We start from the raw sequence: 13,290 nt of genomic DNA, 5'->3' as shown, positions 1-13,290 counted from the left end.
GAATAACTAAATTCAACCAGAAATCCGGCGTTTGTAGCTTGAAAATATACTAGAAGATCACATAATATGACATGCACCACAAAGGCTAATATCATTTGTATTTCTCTCTAGAAGCAGCTGAAATTCAGAAACCCCAAACCCTCCCCATGTGAAGATACGCCCCATATCGAGAAGGACGCCGCTCATTGGTAGTTACGATCGTAAACCCCACCCATCGTGTGATCATCACCTCACACAGACGCACGGTCTAGGACGAGGACACGCCTCCTTATCTTTACAGTTCTTTTGAAGTTCCACACTTTCATTCATGATCAGATTTAGAAGTCGGCCCCTTTTGCATACAGTTAAGCTTGGAGCTGGTACCACCCCTTTACTGCATATCTTGTGCGGGTTCTCGTGGTTGTATCTCAGCCCATTCTCGTTTGCTCTTGCTATTGTCATAGCTAACAAGACGTGTGACATCCCTACCTGGCACTGATCCGAACTACCACAGGTATGCGAAAGGTCGTGGTAATTACCGGAGCTAACAGGTGAGGGGTAAAACTGTTGGCAGGTGTGTATTATTGCGGTATATATGAACAAATGGTCTGCTTTTGGAACCGTTACTAAAGATTCACAGGATTACGTATTAAATCAAATGATTACATATGTAACCAGAGGGAAACATGTTGCACAAAATTATTTAGACTTTTGTTGTTGTGCGAAATATTTGCTGGTCTTTTGAGTGATCACTTGTAGTGGGTTACCCCATTCGCTGTTGCCTCCTTCTTCTGCTCTGGCTATGGTGTGGATGTGGCATCCGCGACCAGACGGTGACTACTCAGGTGTTTGACAAAAATGCAGTGCAGGGCAGCGGAGTTCATAAAGTGTGGGAAGCGTCAACTGCTATACAAAGTAAAAATGCTATGTAAACGCAGGACAGATTTTAAGGGCTCTTATTATACTAATAGATACGTGACAAGAACTACACTTAAAAATAAATAAATGTATCAATTATTTCTGTTTTCATAGTAATTTTGTTAAAAATAAAATCACGTTTAAAAAAAATAAAAATATATATATATATATTTCACTGGCCCAGCTCTGCGATGCACAGCTGTCAAAGTGATACTGGCCTGAAGCGCTATGGGTTAACTTGCCGATTCGCCAGTCATTAGGGAAGATTCAATTGTTGCCAATGTGGCACGTAGACGTCACAGCAATGTTGCCGGCCAGTACAGTAGGTATCAACGCTCATTTTTTTGTGCACCTCTATGGTGTGCGAGAATAAATGAGCGGAGATTCCTGTAAAATCTCTGACACAAGGTGTCTCCGTGAATAGAATATAGATATAATTTTTTTTTAAAAAAAATGTTTTATGCAAGGGATAAAGCATTTTTACATGATTAAATAGTTTTAATCTGTTAACAGAATAGGAAACGTCAGTACTAGTACCGCCATAACACTAATGCAATTCGCTTGGTGAAATCTTCAGTTGAAGCCAGGCAAATGTTATCGCTGCCACCAGGGTTATTGCAGGCAATATCAGGGAAAAGTGGGTGTTGGTCACACGTTAGAAGTCTAATGGACTAGAAATTACGTCATTTTAGTACCCAGAGGTTCCCCTGACAGCCGGCAACGCACCGGAGACACCGCTGGCTGAAAATAAGTTAAGTAAACATTTGTTATGTATTTTTTTTTAATTAAAATCTTTTTTTACACTTTTTTTTTCTAAAACCCGGGTCGGGCAGGTGCAGTATGAACCCGCCCGACCCGGGAATCTTCTTATCTATACTGCCCTGTGCCCCGGCAATATCCCGGGTTAACAACCCGGGATATTGCCGGGGCGGCAGTATGAAAGTGGTATTAGCTGGTCTCAGGGAGCTGTATATATACATTTAGTGATATAGTGAAGACAATACAGATGACTTGTCAAGTTTCCATAGGTTCAGGCTGCAGGAAGGTCCAGTGTATTACAGTGCATAGGTCAGTTCAAGCAACCCCCTCCAAGGGTGGGGATTTGCATTCCAAAGGTGGGGGTCAGCTCTCCAGATGATGCATACTTTGTTTTCCTGCCAAGAACTGGTTCAAACTGGTCTATTAGCATTACACAGACAATATCATTCTGATCATTTATTCCCTATCATCGATAACTAGCGAACGCAATATGCGATCCTTTCGGTGAATAAACCGGACAACTGCGGATAAATAGGGGATTAGAATGATACCAAACATGTTTCACGCGACCTGAACTTAAAATATCACTAAAGTGTACATATAACCTTATATTATATAAATATAAACCAAATAACATCTGCTCATAAACGACTGTGGAATGTAACCATTATAAATATGATATATATATATAAATGAATGTGAAAGTGCGAGAGTATGCGTGCATGCTTTATCGTTAGATTGCGCCATGACACGAAACATGTGGCATACTGATCGCAATCGCACAGTAAAACAATATTAATCAATATACTTTCCTTCATCTAATTATATGACTTTGACATACTCTACCTGCTCAGCCCACGCTATGCAGTGCAAAGTTAAATGTTGGGCACTAGACTATTTCAAAGAAAATAAACGTACATTTAATATCAAATGGCTTCTCCGCCTATACATAAACTTACACAAATATAGGAAATGCCAAACTCCAGCAAATATAACTGTTAATAGTTAAGCATCTCTTCAGATGGTGTTAGCTGTCAGGGTCAAGCTCTGAATTTTGTAGCTAGATAAATTGCTTGTGTGTATCCCAGTGAACACACAAATCTGTGAATTAGCAGCTCTACCATTTTGTGAATGACAGCAATCTCATTCTATGATAGTGCTGAATCTGCAACTAACCACAGGATGTGATGGCATACAATGTCTGTATAGCGCAAGGAACACGTCCATTAAGGCTTTTGCCTTAATCGTCGTAATTTCATTGCTTTTTGGAGTTTGAGTGGAAGAGTTTCAATAGTTTTCTTAAATGTTAGATTGTGTATAAGAAATCTCAATCGGTCATGTTAACCCGTAAATAATTCTGCCGTTATGATAACAAATTCAGAAAAATAGAATTTGACGGCAAATATGAACAACTTGGCCCATCTAGTTTCCACTATTTATTTTAAACCCTAACAACTAAGCTTGTTTAAATTGTTTGATTATATTAGCCTCATACCACCTCTATTGGATGCCTATTCCACCTATCCACTACCGTTTTGGCAAATTGATTTTTTCTCAGCTTTCCTCTAAACCTAGTACCCTTCATTTCCAGTGCATGTTATTTCTCGCACATCTCTCCTGTCCACCAGCTTTTCGATTTCTATACTAATACCCCCCCAATGTATTTTCTTTTGGATTCTTCCCCTGCCGACCAGTGTGTATCGCACATGTAACCACTGTGCTCCAGCTCTTCTCACGCTACCCCCATGCACCAAGTTTTCTTTCACATGTGAGAACCTGAATTTTTCTCACATGTCACTGCCTGCGCACCACCTTTTCTCATAAGTATCACCCCTGCACACTAACCTTTTCAGAAATGTCATCACCTGAGCACCAGCTATACTCTCATATATCACTCCTGTGCACTAGCATTTCTCACACATCACCCCATACACACCAGCATTACTCGCTCGTCACCCACTGCACATTAGCTTTTCTCACATTACCCTGTTTCTTTCAAATGTCACCCCCTGAGCATCTGCTTTACTCAAACATGCGAATCCCTGTGTACACTCTTTTCTCCCATGTCAAAGCCTGCACACAAGAATTTTTTACACATGTCCCCAGCTCACCAGCTTTTCTCATACATACAAGCCCCTATTCACCAGATTTACTCTCGTAACAACCCCATGTGCACTAGCTTTTCTAAAACATGTCCTCCACTGTGCACAATTTTTTTTCTCACATGTCATGTGCCATGCAGCAGCTTTTCTCTTGCACACATGCGCACCAGATTTTTTTCAGACATGCCACCCCCTATGCGCTAACTTTTCCCTCACAAGTCACTGCATGCACTCCAGCTTTTCTCACAAATATCAACCTTGTGCACCAGCAGTTCTCACACATCACCTCCGTGAACCAGCATTTTCACACATGACTCCCCCCTACGCACCAGCTTTTTCACATAACCCCTTGCGTACCAACTTTTCTTTCACATGTCACCACCCCCTTTGCACCAGCGTTTCTTTCAAAAGTCACCCTCTGCACAATAGCTTTTCTCTGAGATGTCACCCCATATGCCCTCCAGCTTTTCTCTAATATGTCCACCATATTTTTTCCACATGTCCCCTCATGCCCACCACGTTTTCTCACATTATTCTATGAGCACACAAGCTTTTCTCTCGCATGCCATTCCAACAGAGTGACATGCAGTAAAACAATTTTAGGAACCAATTCCAGATAACCCTGCAACTGTGACGGAGTAGTCACTAGCCGGTATATGCGCTGCTGAGCAGGAAGGTGCAGAGTCTAATGCACCCCAGGTGTTCACCAGGAAACTTCCGCAAGTGAGTTTGGGCTTCGTTGCAAGAGGGTGTGCAGGTTGCGGTTCTCCGAGACAGCCACCAATGTAGCGACAGGAGTGGACTGGCGTAGTCGAACAATCCGGGTAAGAACCAGCCAAGTAGCGATGTACCAATGGAAGATCCAAAAAATAGTCAAAGCGAACCAAAAGTCAGAAACTGGAACTAGCAGCAAGGTACCAAAACGTAATCCAAAGGGAAGTCAAAGGAGATAAATGGGTCACAACAGGAGCAAATTCAGGATATAGAACAAGGTGCTGAAGCAGGTGAACCAATACTCTGGCACCCTAGTGGAGCCAGAGGCTGCTTTATATATATTTTATATCTATCTATCTATCTATATATATATATATATATAATATATATATATATATATATAATTGTGAGCCCCGATAGGTGGGCAAGATAATTGTCGGTCAGGTATGCTGACTGCTGACAGGTGGGGCAGAGAAGTGTCCCACTGCCTAGCAATGGGACGTGATGTCTTCTGCGTATGCTCGTGCAGAGTGCCCCGAGCAGGTACAAGGAAGCATCCCGTTGCTAGACAACAGGATGTGGTGATCAGAAGAAGACAGGTGGCAGTCTCCTGCACTTAATGTCAGTGCGGAGACAGCGCCTGACAGTACCCCTCTCTCCGAAACAGAACGAATAGCAGACTGGCCCCTAAGAAAACCGGAGAGAAAATGGGGAGATTGTAGATCCTTTTTATCGACCCAGGAACTCTCTTCCAGTCTGTGGCCTTTCCAATGAGCTAGAAACTATATTTAGCCTCGAATGGTACGCAAGTCCAAGATGCCTTCCATACTCATCACCCAGGACAGACTTGATGGGAGGAGGTGGAAGATGATTGTTAGAAAATTCATTAGGAATTAAAGGTTTTAGTAGGGATACATGAAAAGAATTATGTACATGGAGAGAGGGAAGCAACCGGAGCATGTAGGTGATGACATGCGAGATGCGGAAGGGACCAAGATAACGAGGTGCAAACTTCATTGATTGTACTTTGAGCTTGAAATTACGGGTGGATAGCCACACCTTGTCCCCAACATGAAGAACCGGATGATTTCTGTGATAGCGATCCGCAAAGTGCTTGTGCAGTTTGTCTTGTACTTGGGTCCAGATCCTGGAGAAGTCATGAACCATTCCTTGGACAGCGGTACAGGTACACTAGTTTCGTCAGAAGGTACGTAAAACAGAGTGTCTGCCAAAAATAGTAAAGAAAGGAGATGCTCCGGTGGATTCATGCTGATGGTTGTTATGAGAGAACTCCGCCCAAGGAAGATGGTCACTCCAGGATGCTTGATGATTGGAACAATAACACCAGAGAAAGGTCTCAAAATTCTGGTTAACCTGCTCAGTTTGACCATTGGTCTGGGGATGGTAGCCCAAGGAGAATTTTAACTTGATCCCAAGTTGTCTGCAAAAAGATCTCCAAAATCTGGAAATAAATTGTCCCCCCCCCATTTGGAAATTATTTCCTGAAGGCAACCATGAATACAAAGGTATTCCTGATAAAAAGAATGGCAAGCTCAGTGACAGAAGGTAACTTCTTAAGAAGGACGAAGTGTGCCAATTTAGAGAAACGATCAACCACCACCCAAATGGTGTTGAAACCATGACTATTGGGGAGGTCCGTAATGACTTCCATGCAAATGCTGGTCCATGGAGACGCTGGAACAGGAAGTGGGAGAAGAAGACCAACCGGAGATCTCCTGGGGGAGTCTTGTGGTGGGCACATAAATCACAGGCCGCCACTAATTTGTGGACATCAAAACTTAGAGAAGGCCACCAATAATTGTGGGATAAGAGAGCAATGGTTTTTCTGACACCAATGTGTGGAGTCATGAGCCCAAGTTGAAAGTTTGGGGCGAAGGTGCACTTCCACGAAAGAATGTCCAACAGGAGGTGTCTTTAGAGAAGACTTGGTCAGGGCCAGAATCTTGAGCAGACTAATAACAGGTTTAGCATCAGCCCTAGTATTCTTGGAGCCAGCACGAAAGGTTAAGATTAGTTGGAATTTGGGAAAAAAAATGACCAACGGGGCTGTCGAGGTTTCAGACATTGGCCCGACTGTAGATAGGTAAGATTCTTATGATCCGTGAATACAGTAATAGGATGGAGATACCGCCATCCATCCAGAGCTACCTTGATGGCGAGGAGTTCCTTATCTCCGTTGCCATAGTTAGCTTCACAGGGTGAAAACTTCCTGGAGAGGAATCCGCAAAGACTAAAATTGCCTCCAGAGGCCAGTTTTTTGCTTGTTCCCTTTTGCGAGTGAGAGAAGTAATAGGTGCAATGAAGGAGAAAAACTCTTTGATGAACTGTCGATAATAATTACAGTAACCGACGAAAATGCTGAGTGGCTTTAAGTCCAGAAGATTGAGGCCAATCGAGAATAACCCCCATTTTCTTGGGGTCCATCTGTCATCCCTTGCTAGAAATCAAGTATCCAAGAAAGGGTACCGGTGATTGTTCAAATAGGCACTTTTATAACTTGCAGTACAGGTTGTTCTATCGGAGGTGAGACAGAACTACCTTGATTTGCTTTTTCGGTGCGAGGAAAGATCTTGAGAAAAGATCAGTGTGTCATTGAGGTAGACCAACTACGGATAGATACAACAGGTCTCAAAAAATCTCGTTAATAAATTCCTGGAAGACCGCCGGCTTCACAAGGTAGTCGTAGTCCCCATTCCTGGTGTTGAAGGCAGTCTTACATTCGTCGCCTTGAGAAATCCGAATCAGGTTGTAGACCAGTGTTGGCTAACATGTGACACTCCAGGTGTTGTGAAACTACAAGTCCCAGCATACCCTTCCAGCAATAAGCTGCTATATATTGGCAAAGCATGCTGGGACTTATAGTTTCACAACACCTGGAGTGTCACAGGTTACCCAACACTGTTGTAGACTCTCCTGAGGTCCAATTTAGTAAAGATCTTGGCTCCATGGATGCGGTCAAAGAGCTCCGATATGAGAGGAAGAAGATAGAGATTCTTAATCGTTATGGCATTCAATTTACAATAATCAATACAAGGCCTGAGAGACCTCACTTTTTTTTTTTTAACAGAAAAGAATCCTGCACCAGCGGGAGAAGTAGATTTATGGATAAAACCGCATTCATGATTTTGGGAAATGTAATCGGCCATAGCCTGAGTCTCCGGTAAGGATAGAGGAAATACTCTGCCCCTAAGAATCTTCCGGTATAAGGTCTATGGGGCAGTCCCAGGGTCGGTCAGGTGGCAAGGACTCAGCCTTGCTCAAGACATCCAGATAATCCGCATAGACCTCAGGAAGAATTGGCTGAGAAGAGGAAACAAGACAAAGAGTCGAAATCCTAGAGAGAAGTACCGAAGACAAACATTGATGCTTGCAGGTAGGGCCCCAGGAGATGACCTGAGCAAGGAGCAAGTCGAACTGCATATAATGAGCCCTGAGTCAGGGTAGACCCAAAATCACCGGGTTGATGGACTGTGGAAAAAATTAGGAAACTTATCAATTCGGAGTGGAGAGCTCCTACCGTCAGCCGTAATGGACTGGTAATGCGGTCGATAGAACCGTTAGTGACATGGTTTCCATCTATCACAGTCAGTGCCAAAGGCTGTGGCGAAGGATGAATGGAGAGATGGAGCTTGGAGGCCAAGTTGGCGGATATGAAGTTTCCTGCGGATCCAGAATCCACAAAGGCTGATAACTGCTGGGGGCCATCTGGTGAAAACGCTACAGGCATAAGAAATTCAGCAACCCCCCCTAACATCACCTAGCATAGGACGTTTCCCAGTCATTTTGGAACATGAAGAGAGGAGGTGACAAGGTTCCCCACAATAGAGACAGAAGCGGTTTCTGATGCGTCTGTCACATTCCTCCTGAGAAAAGCGAGAGCGGCCTAGTTGCATGGGTCCCTCAGAAGTGGATATGGGAGATTGAAACTGAGGGGCCAGACAAGTCAAGGAGCGACGAGACTGATCCCGTTCCTGTATACGGATATCCACCTTGATGCAGATGGAGATTAGCTCATCTAGGCTGAATAGGAGGTCACGCGAGGCTAGTTCGTCCTTGATACGTTTATTAAGTCCTTGCCAAAAGGTGGCCACTGAAGCTCATTATTCCAACGAAGCTCAGAGATTACAGTCAGAAACTGTACAGCATATTGGGCAGCAGTTAAGGATCCTTGACAAGGGGCCAGCAACCGCGAAGCAGCGGAAGAGACTCAAAGAGACCCGGCTCATCAAAGACCTTCTGGAAATTCTCTATGAATATAGAAGAGTTCTGGAGCATAGAATCATCCCTCTCCCAGAGAGGGGAGGCCCAGCCCAGAGCTTGACCAGTGAGGAGAGAAGTAATATGCGCCACCTTGGTGCATTCAGAAAATTCTCAGGAGCAAGTTCAAATTTAATGGCATACCGTTTAAGAAACCTCCGGCATCTCTTTGGTTAACTGTCATATTTTTCAGGTAAAGGATTGCGTAACCCTATGGAGGTAGATGTACTGACTGTAGACGCAGCGAAAGTAGTGGATACTGTGACCGCCACAACTACCTGAAGGGTGTCCAAGGGAGATACAACCCCCTGGAGACACTGTAAAAGCTGCACTTGATTAGTCTCTTGCTGGTCCACTCTCTGGACATGATGGAGCAGAAGATCTTGAGTGGAGGGTTCTTCCTGTCCACTCCTCTTTTGGCCAGAGTATACTGTCACGGGCTACTGAGTAGTCACTTGCCGGTATTTGCGCTGCTGAACATGGAGGCGCGGAGTCTACGCATCCCCGGTGTTCACCAGGGACTGCTGCAAGGGAGTTTGGGCTTTGCTGCAAGAGGGTGCGCAGGTCGCCACCAGCATAGCGACAGGAGTGGACTGGCTAGTCGAACAATCCGGGTCAGAACCAGCCAAGTAGCGAGGTACAAAGGGGAAATCCGAAGAAGAGCCAGAGCGGACCAAAAGTAATAAACCGGAACTAGCAGCAAGGTACCAAAATGTAATCCAAAAGGCAAGTCAAAGGAGATAACTGGGTCACAACAGGAGCAGATTCAAGATATAGAACAATCTGCTGGAGCAGATGAGTGAACCAATACTCTGGCACCCTAGTGGTGCCAGAGGGCTGCTTTATTTATATATATATATATATATATATATATATATATATATATATATATATATATATATATATATATATATATATATATATATATATATACCTAATATATATATAAGCCTAGCGGCGTGTGTTAGTCTGTGTGTGAAAAAAAACAAAAAACAAGCTGCAGCGCCACCTGCTGGGCGAAGTTATACACTGACCTACTAAATTCTTAGCATTATCTAATATATAAAAGTAAAAGCCTAGCGGCATGTGTTAGTGTGTGTGTGTGGTAAAAACTATTTTCTCAGAAAGGACTCATCCAATTGACCCGAGATTTGGTATACTGACATTATTTAATAGTGAAGTCAGTTAACTTCCATCATCCCCCCCTTCCTAGTAAAGGCTAAATTTACGAGTTGAGGGGTCAAACTCATTTTTGTGAGGTAATTTTACCTCATGAACACACATTAAAAAGGGCGCTTGCGTCGGGAAGTAACGCTCTTACCCTGAGGAGGCCTGGGCTAGGCCCAAATGCATGACAAGAACCTTTTTAACACCTTAAGTAGCTTGATTTGACTAGAATGCATGAGTATCATGCACGGGTTAACTTGTGTGTGTGTATATATATATATATATATATATATATATATATATATATAAAATGGTGAGCCCTGATAGGTGAGCAAGGTAATTGGCTGGCGGTCAGGTTTGCTGACCGCCGACAGGTAGGGCAGAAAGCATCCCGCTTGCTAACAATGGGACACAATGTCTCCTGCGCATGTGTGCGCAGTGTGCTCCGAGCAGGAACAAGGATTGTGGCGATCCAAAGAAGACAGGCGGCCGTCTCCTGCACTTAATGTTACTGCGGACACGGCACCTGACAGCAACCTTGTGCATCCAGAGATTTCCCCAGCTTTGGGAAAAAAGCAAGCAGTAGCCTATATAGCATAACTCAGCAATAGCCTAAAAGTTGTTTGTACCAAGTTTTCCAATAAATAGAAATAATATAAAAATGAAGATTTTTGTTTACACAATACTAAATAATGTGTCAGAAAAGGTCTTCTACTTCAGCAGTCTTGGGTTGTGACAACTGGGTAAATATTGGGTAAAGATAGGGCTAGGGTTAGGTTTGTAAGTGGGAGTTAGTGGTATTTTTGATAGTAACTGATGCCTTACTGCACAGCCTGGGTCTAACAAAAGTATGGATCTTGCAGAGCAAAAATTATTTGGCCTGCTTTTGAACAATTTCTTCATATTTTGAGCACCGTGCATGGCTTTTACAGATGAAGATGGTATCTTCTATAGAGCAACAATATTTTGCATCTTTTAAATGTGAGCTGTTGCGCAGATGAGGACATTTCTGGAATTTTTAAAAGCTTCAAGGTGTGGAGAGAGTGCATTTAGGATGGCGATCTCTGCAATTTTAGACATGCTTCAACCAATGTAGTAAAATATTTAAAAAATATGTAAAATAGTGGCACCTTATAAAGACAGTCTCAGTGTTTCTGCACACTTATTATTTTAAGACATAAATGAAGCTAACCAAGCAGTATTCTGGGTAAACAGTAATAAAGGCGGGTGTTCATAAAGTGATAGTAAGGAAAACTTTGAATTGATATTTTCATTCTTTCCACCATGTGCATTTCATGTGGACCTGCTGATCAACAATAATATGCTCATTTCCATTTTTAAGACGCAATTCTAAGCACCATAACATGAGCATAAACATTGAAATGTGTGAAATGGACAAGTAGGTATGAAAATTAAAATAAAGCAGTATGGGCATGCAGTTGTGATTCATAGATCACCCTTAGCAGGTGTACATATCTACCTAATAGGCAAGTGAGTATAGTTTTCCATTAATTAAAAGCTAACCAACCATGTAGGCTACAAGTGCAGCAATTGATTGCTGATTCTTTCAACTAGCAGCAAATTAGGCATGTTGTGCATTTATGGATTGGCAGATGCTATTGAAAAGTTAACTTAAATATACAGACAAATTGAATTTACTTTACTTTACTTTATTGAACATACTTTATTTATGTCACAAAAAAAGCTGAGTACACATTACAGAAAGTTTATGCAGATGCGATTTCTGTAACGATTTTACCAACGATTGAAAGTTCACATTTATGTGTACACACCTACACAATTTACCTTCAGATCCCTGCTATTCATCTCTCATATCCATCTCCATCAATCCATCTTCCTTCATCCTTATGATCTCTGTCTGTGTTAATTTTTGTTTTAGGCCATTTTCTTCTAACAAAGTGCTTCAGAAAGAGGTCAACACTTTGGATTTGTGGATTAAATTCTCACAATATTGATTGCAGTTTTGTCTTACTTAGCCATGTAATTACCAAAGTGGGTTTGTTAGAAATATAGGGAGACCTTATCTTTACTAACCCTCTGACTCTTGTTTGGATGTTTTTCTTAGAGGAGGAAATGTTTATGTTGGTAATGACTTTCGCATTGTTTTTTACATTTTCAGTGGTATTGGATTGGCTCTCTGTGAGAGGCTTCTCTCCCAAGATGACCAGATACGCTTATGCTTGGCCTGTAGAAATCTACAGAGGGCTGAAGTTGCACGTTCAACTCTTCTGTCTTCTCACCCGTCATCTGATATCAGCATCGTACAAGTAGACGTAGGCAACCTTAAGTCTGTGGTACGTGGAGCTAAGACACTGCGACAAAGGCAAGTAATTATCTAACAGCTATATTTATAGGTCCCAAACAAAAAGTGTGTTGGTTCAGTTCTGGCAGTCACATATATGTGGATTCTCGATTAAAGCTGGAACATGAGCTAGAGAGAGCTGGGATTTAGCTTGAATATGTGCAGACCTTTTAAATGCTTGAGAGAAATAAATACATTTTTCTGGGCACCAAGGTGCCACCCCAGAATATGGATACCCTTCTTAGTCAAACAATGGTGTTCTTTGTATCTGAAAAGAGAAAAAGGTGTGCATTCCTTTTTAAATGATGTGTGTATGTTGTTTTGTTTTGTTTTTGTGTCTAGAATGCAGAGTGTTGTTATTAGTGCCACAGCTGCATCACTTTACTGAATTAAAACTCCACTGGTTACAATCTGGTGTTATGTTGGGATGCCACATTACTACTATATTTCAGTAAGTAAAGTAAATAGTAAATGCATTGATGTTTTTTTTTTCTTCCTTGACAGATATGAGCGCATAGACTCTTTGTATCTGAATGCTGGAATAATGCCTCATCCACAAATAAGCATTAAAGCTTTCATCAAGGGGCTTTTTTCCAGGTAAAATAAGTTTTGGTTTTTGTTGTTTTTTTTTTTTTGCATTTTCATTTGCACTTTTTCTCAATTTATGTTTCCTTGTTTTTATCAGTATAGATTTGCTCGTTACCATGTTGAATAGTGCCTCCAGTTTATAAAGGTCACGCTACAGGTTTTTCAAGCAATTATCACGCCAATCACGAGATAAACGACTGTTAGGTCCCATATCTCATTAGTGTGTATGTTCCCACAATCGTGTTTTATCGTATGTTTTATCATGTTTTAAAGCACATCCTATCATTTGATTCTATAAACTGACTAACAATCACTATCAATAATGGAATGATGGTGGGCAAATGTGGAAGTGCGTAAGCTCTTATGACCAGCAGTGTAGACAGATCTCCTAGAGTGTGCAGAGTCACAATTTTTTCAGCAGATGGTTATGACAGATGAAGAGCACAGATCTCAAGGTAAATC

At 42.1% G+C, this 13,290-nt stretch overlaps 1 protein-coding gene across 2 annotated transcripts in view; it reads left to right on the top strand.

Annotated features, from left to right (window-relative positions):
- Positions 1-258: 258 nt before the first annotated feature.
- HSD17B7 (hydroxysteroid 17-beta dehydrogenase 7) overlaps positions 259-13,290 on the top strand; it is a 59,215-nt gene continuing 46,183 nt past the window's right edge. Inside the window, exons 1-3 of one of the 2 annotated variants that reach the window (XR_012678698.1) lie at positions 259-530; positions 12,058-12,261; positions 12,745-12,837. Coding sequence is in view for 1 of the 2 variants with exons in the window: in XM_075184083.1 (XP_075040184.1) it covers positions 496-530; positions 12,058-12,261; positions 12,745-12,837 (332 nt within the window). In the remaining variant the exon portion in view is untranslated. The remainder of the gene's footprint in view (positions 531-12,057; positions 12,262-12,744; positions 12,838-13,290) is intronic. The other variant, XM_075184083.1, reaches the window with a different exon arrangement.

Source organism: Mixophyes fleayi, chromosome 8, assembly GCF_038048845.1.
Source record: "Mixophyes fleayi isolate aMixFle1 chromosome 8, aMixFle1.hap1, whole genome shotgun sequence".
Classification (NCBI taxonomy): domain Eukaryota; kingdom Metazoa; phylum Chordata; class Amphibia; order Anura; family Limnodynastidae; genus Mixophyes; species Mixophyes fleayi.
The sequence above is the reverse complement of the archived record's forward strand: the minus strand, read 5'-3'. Positions and strand labels throughout refer to the sequence as shown.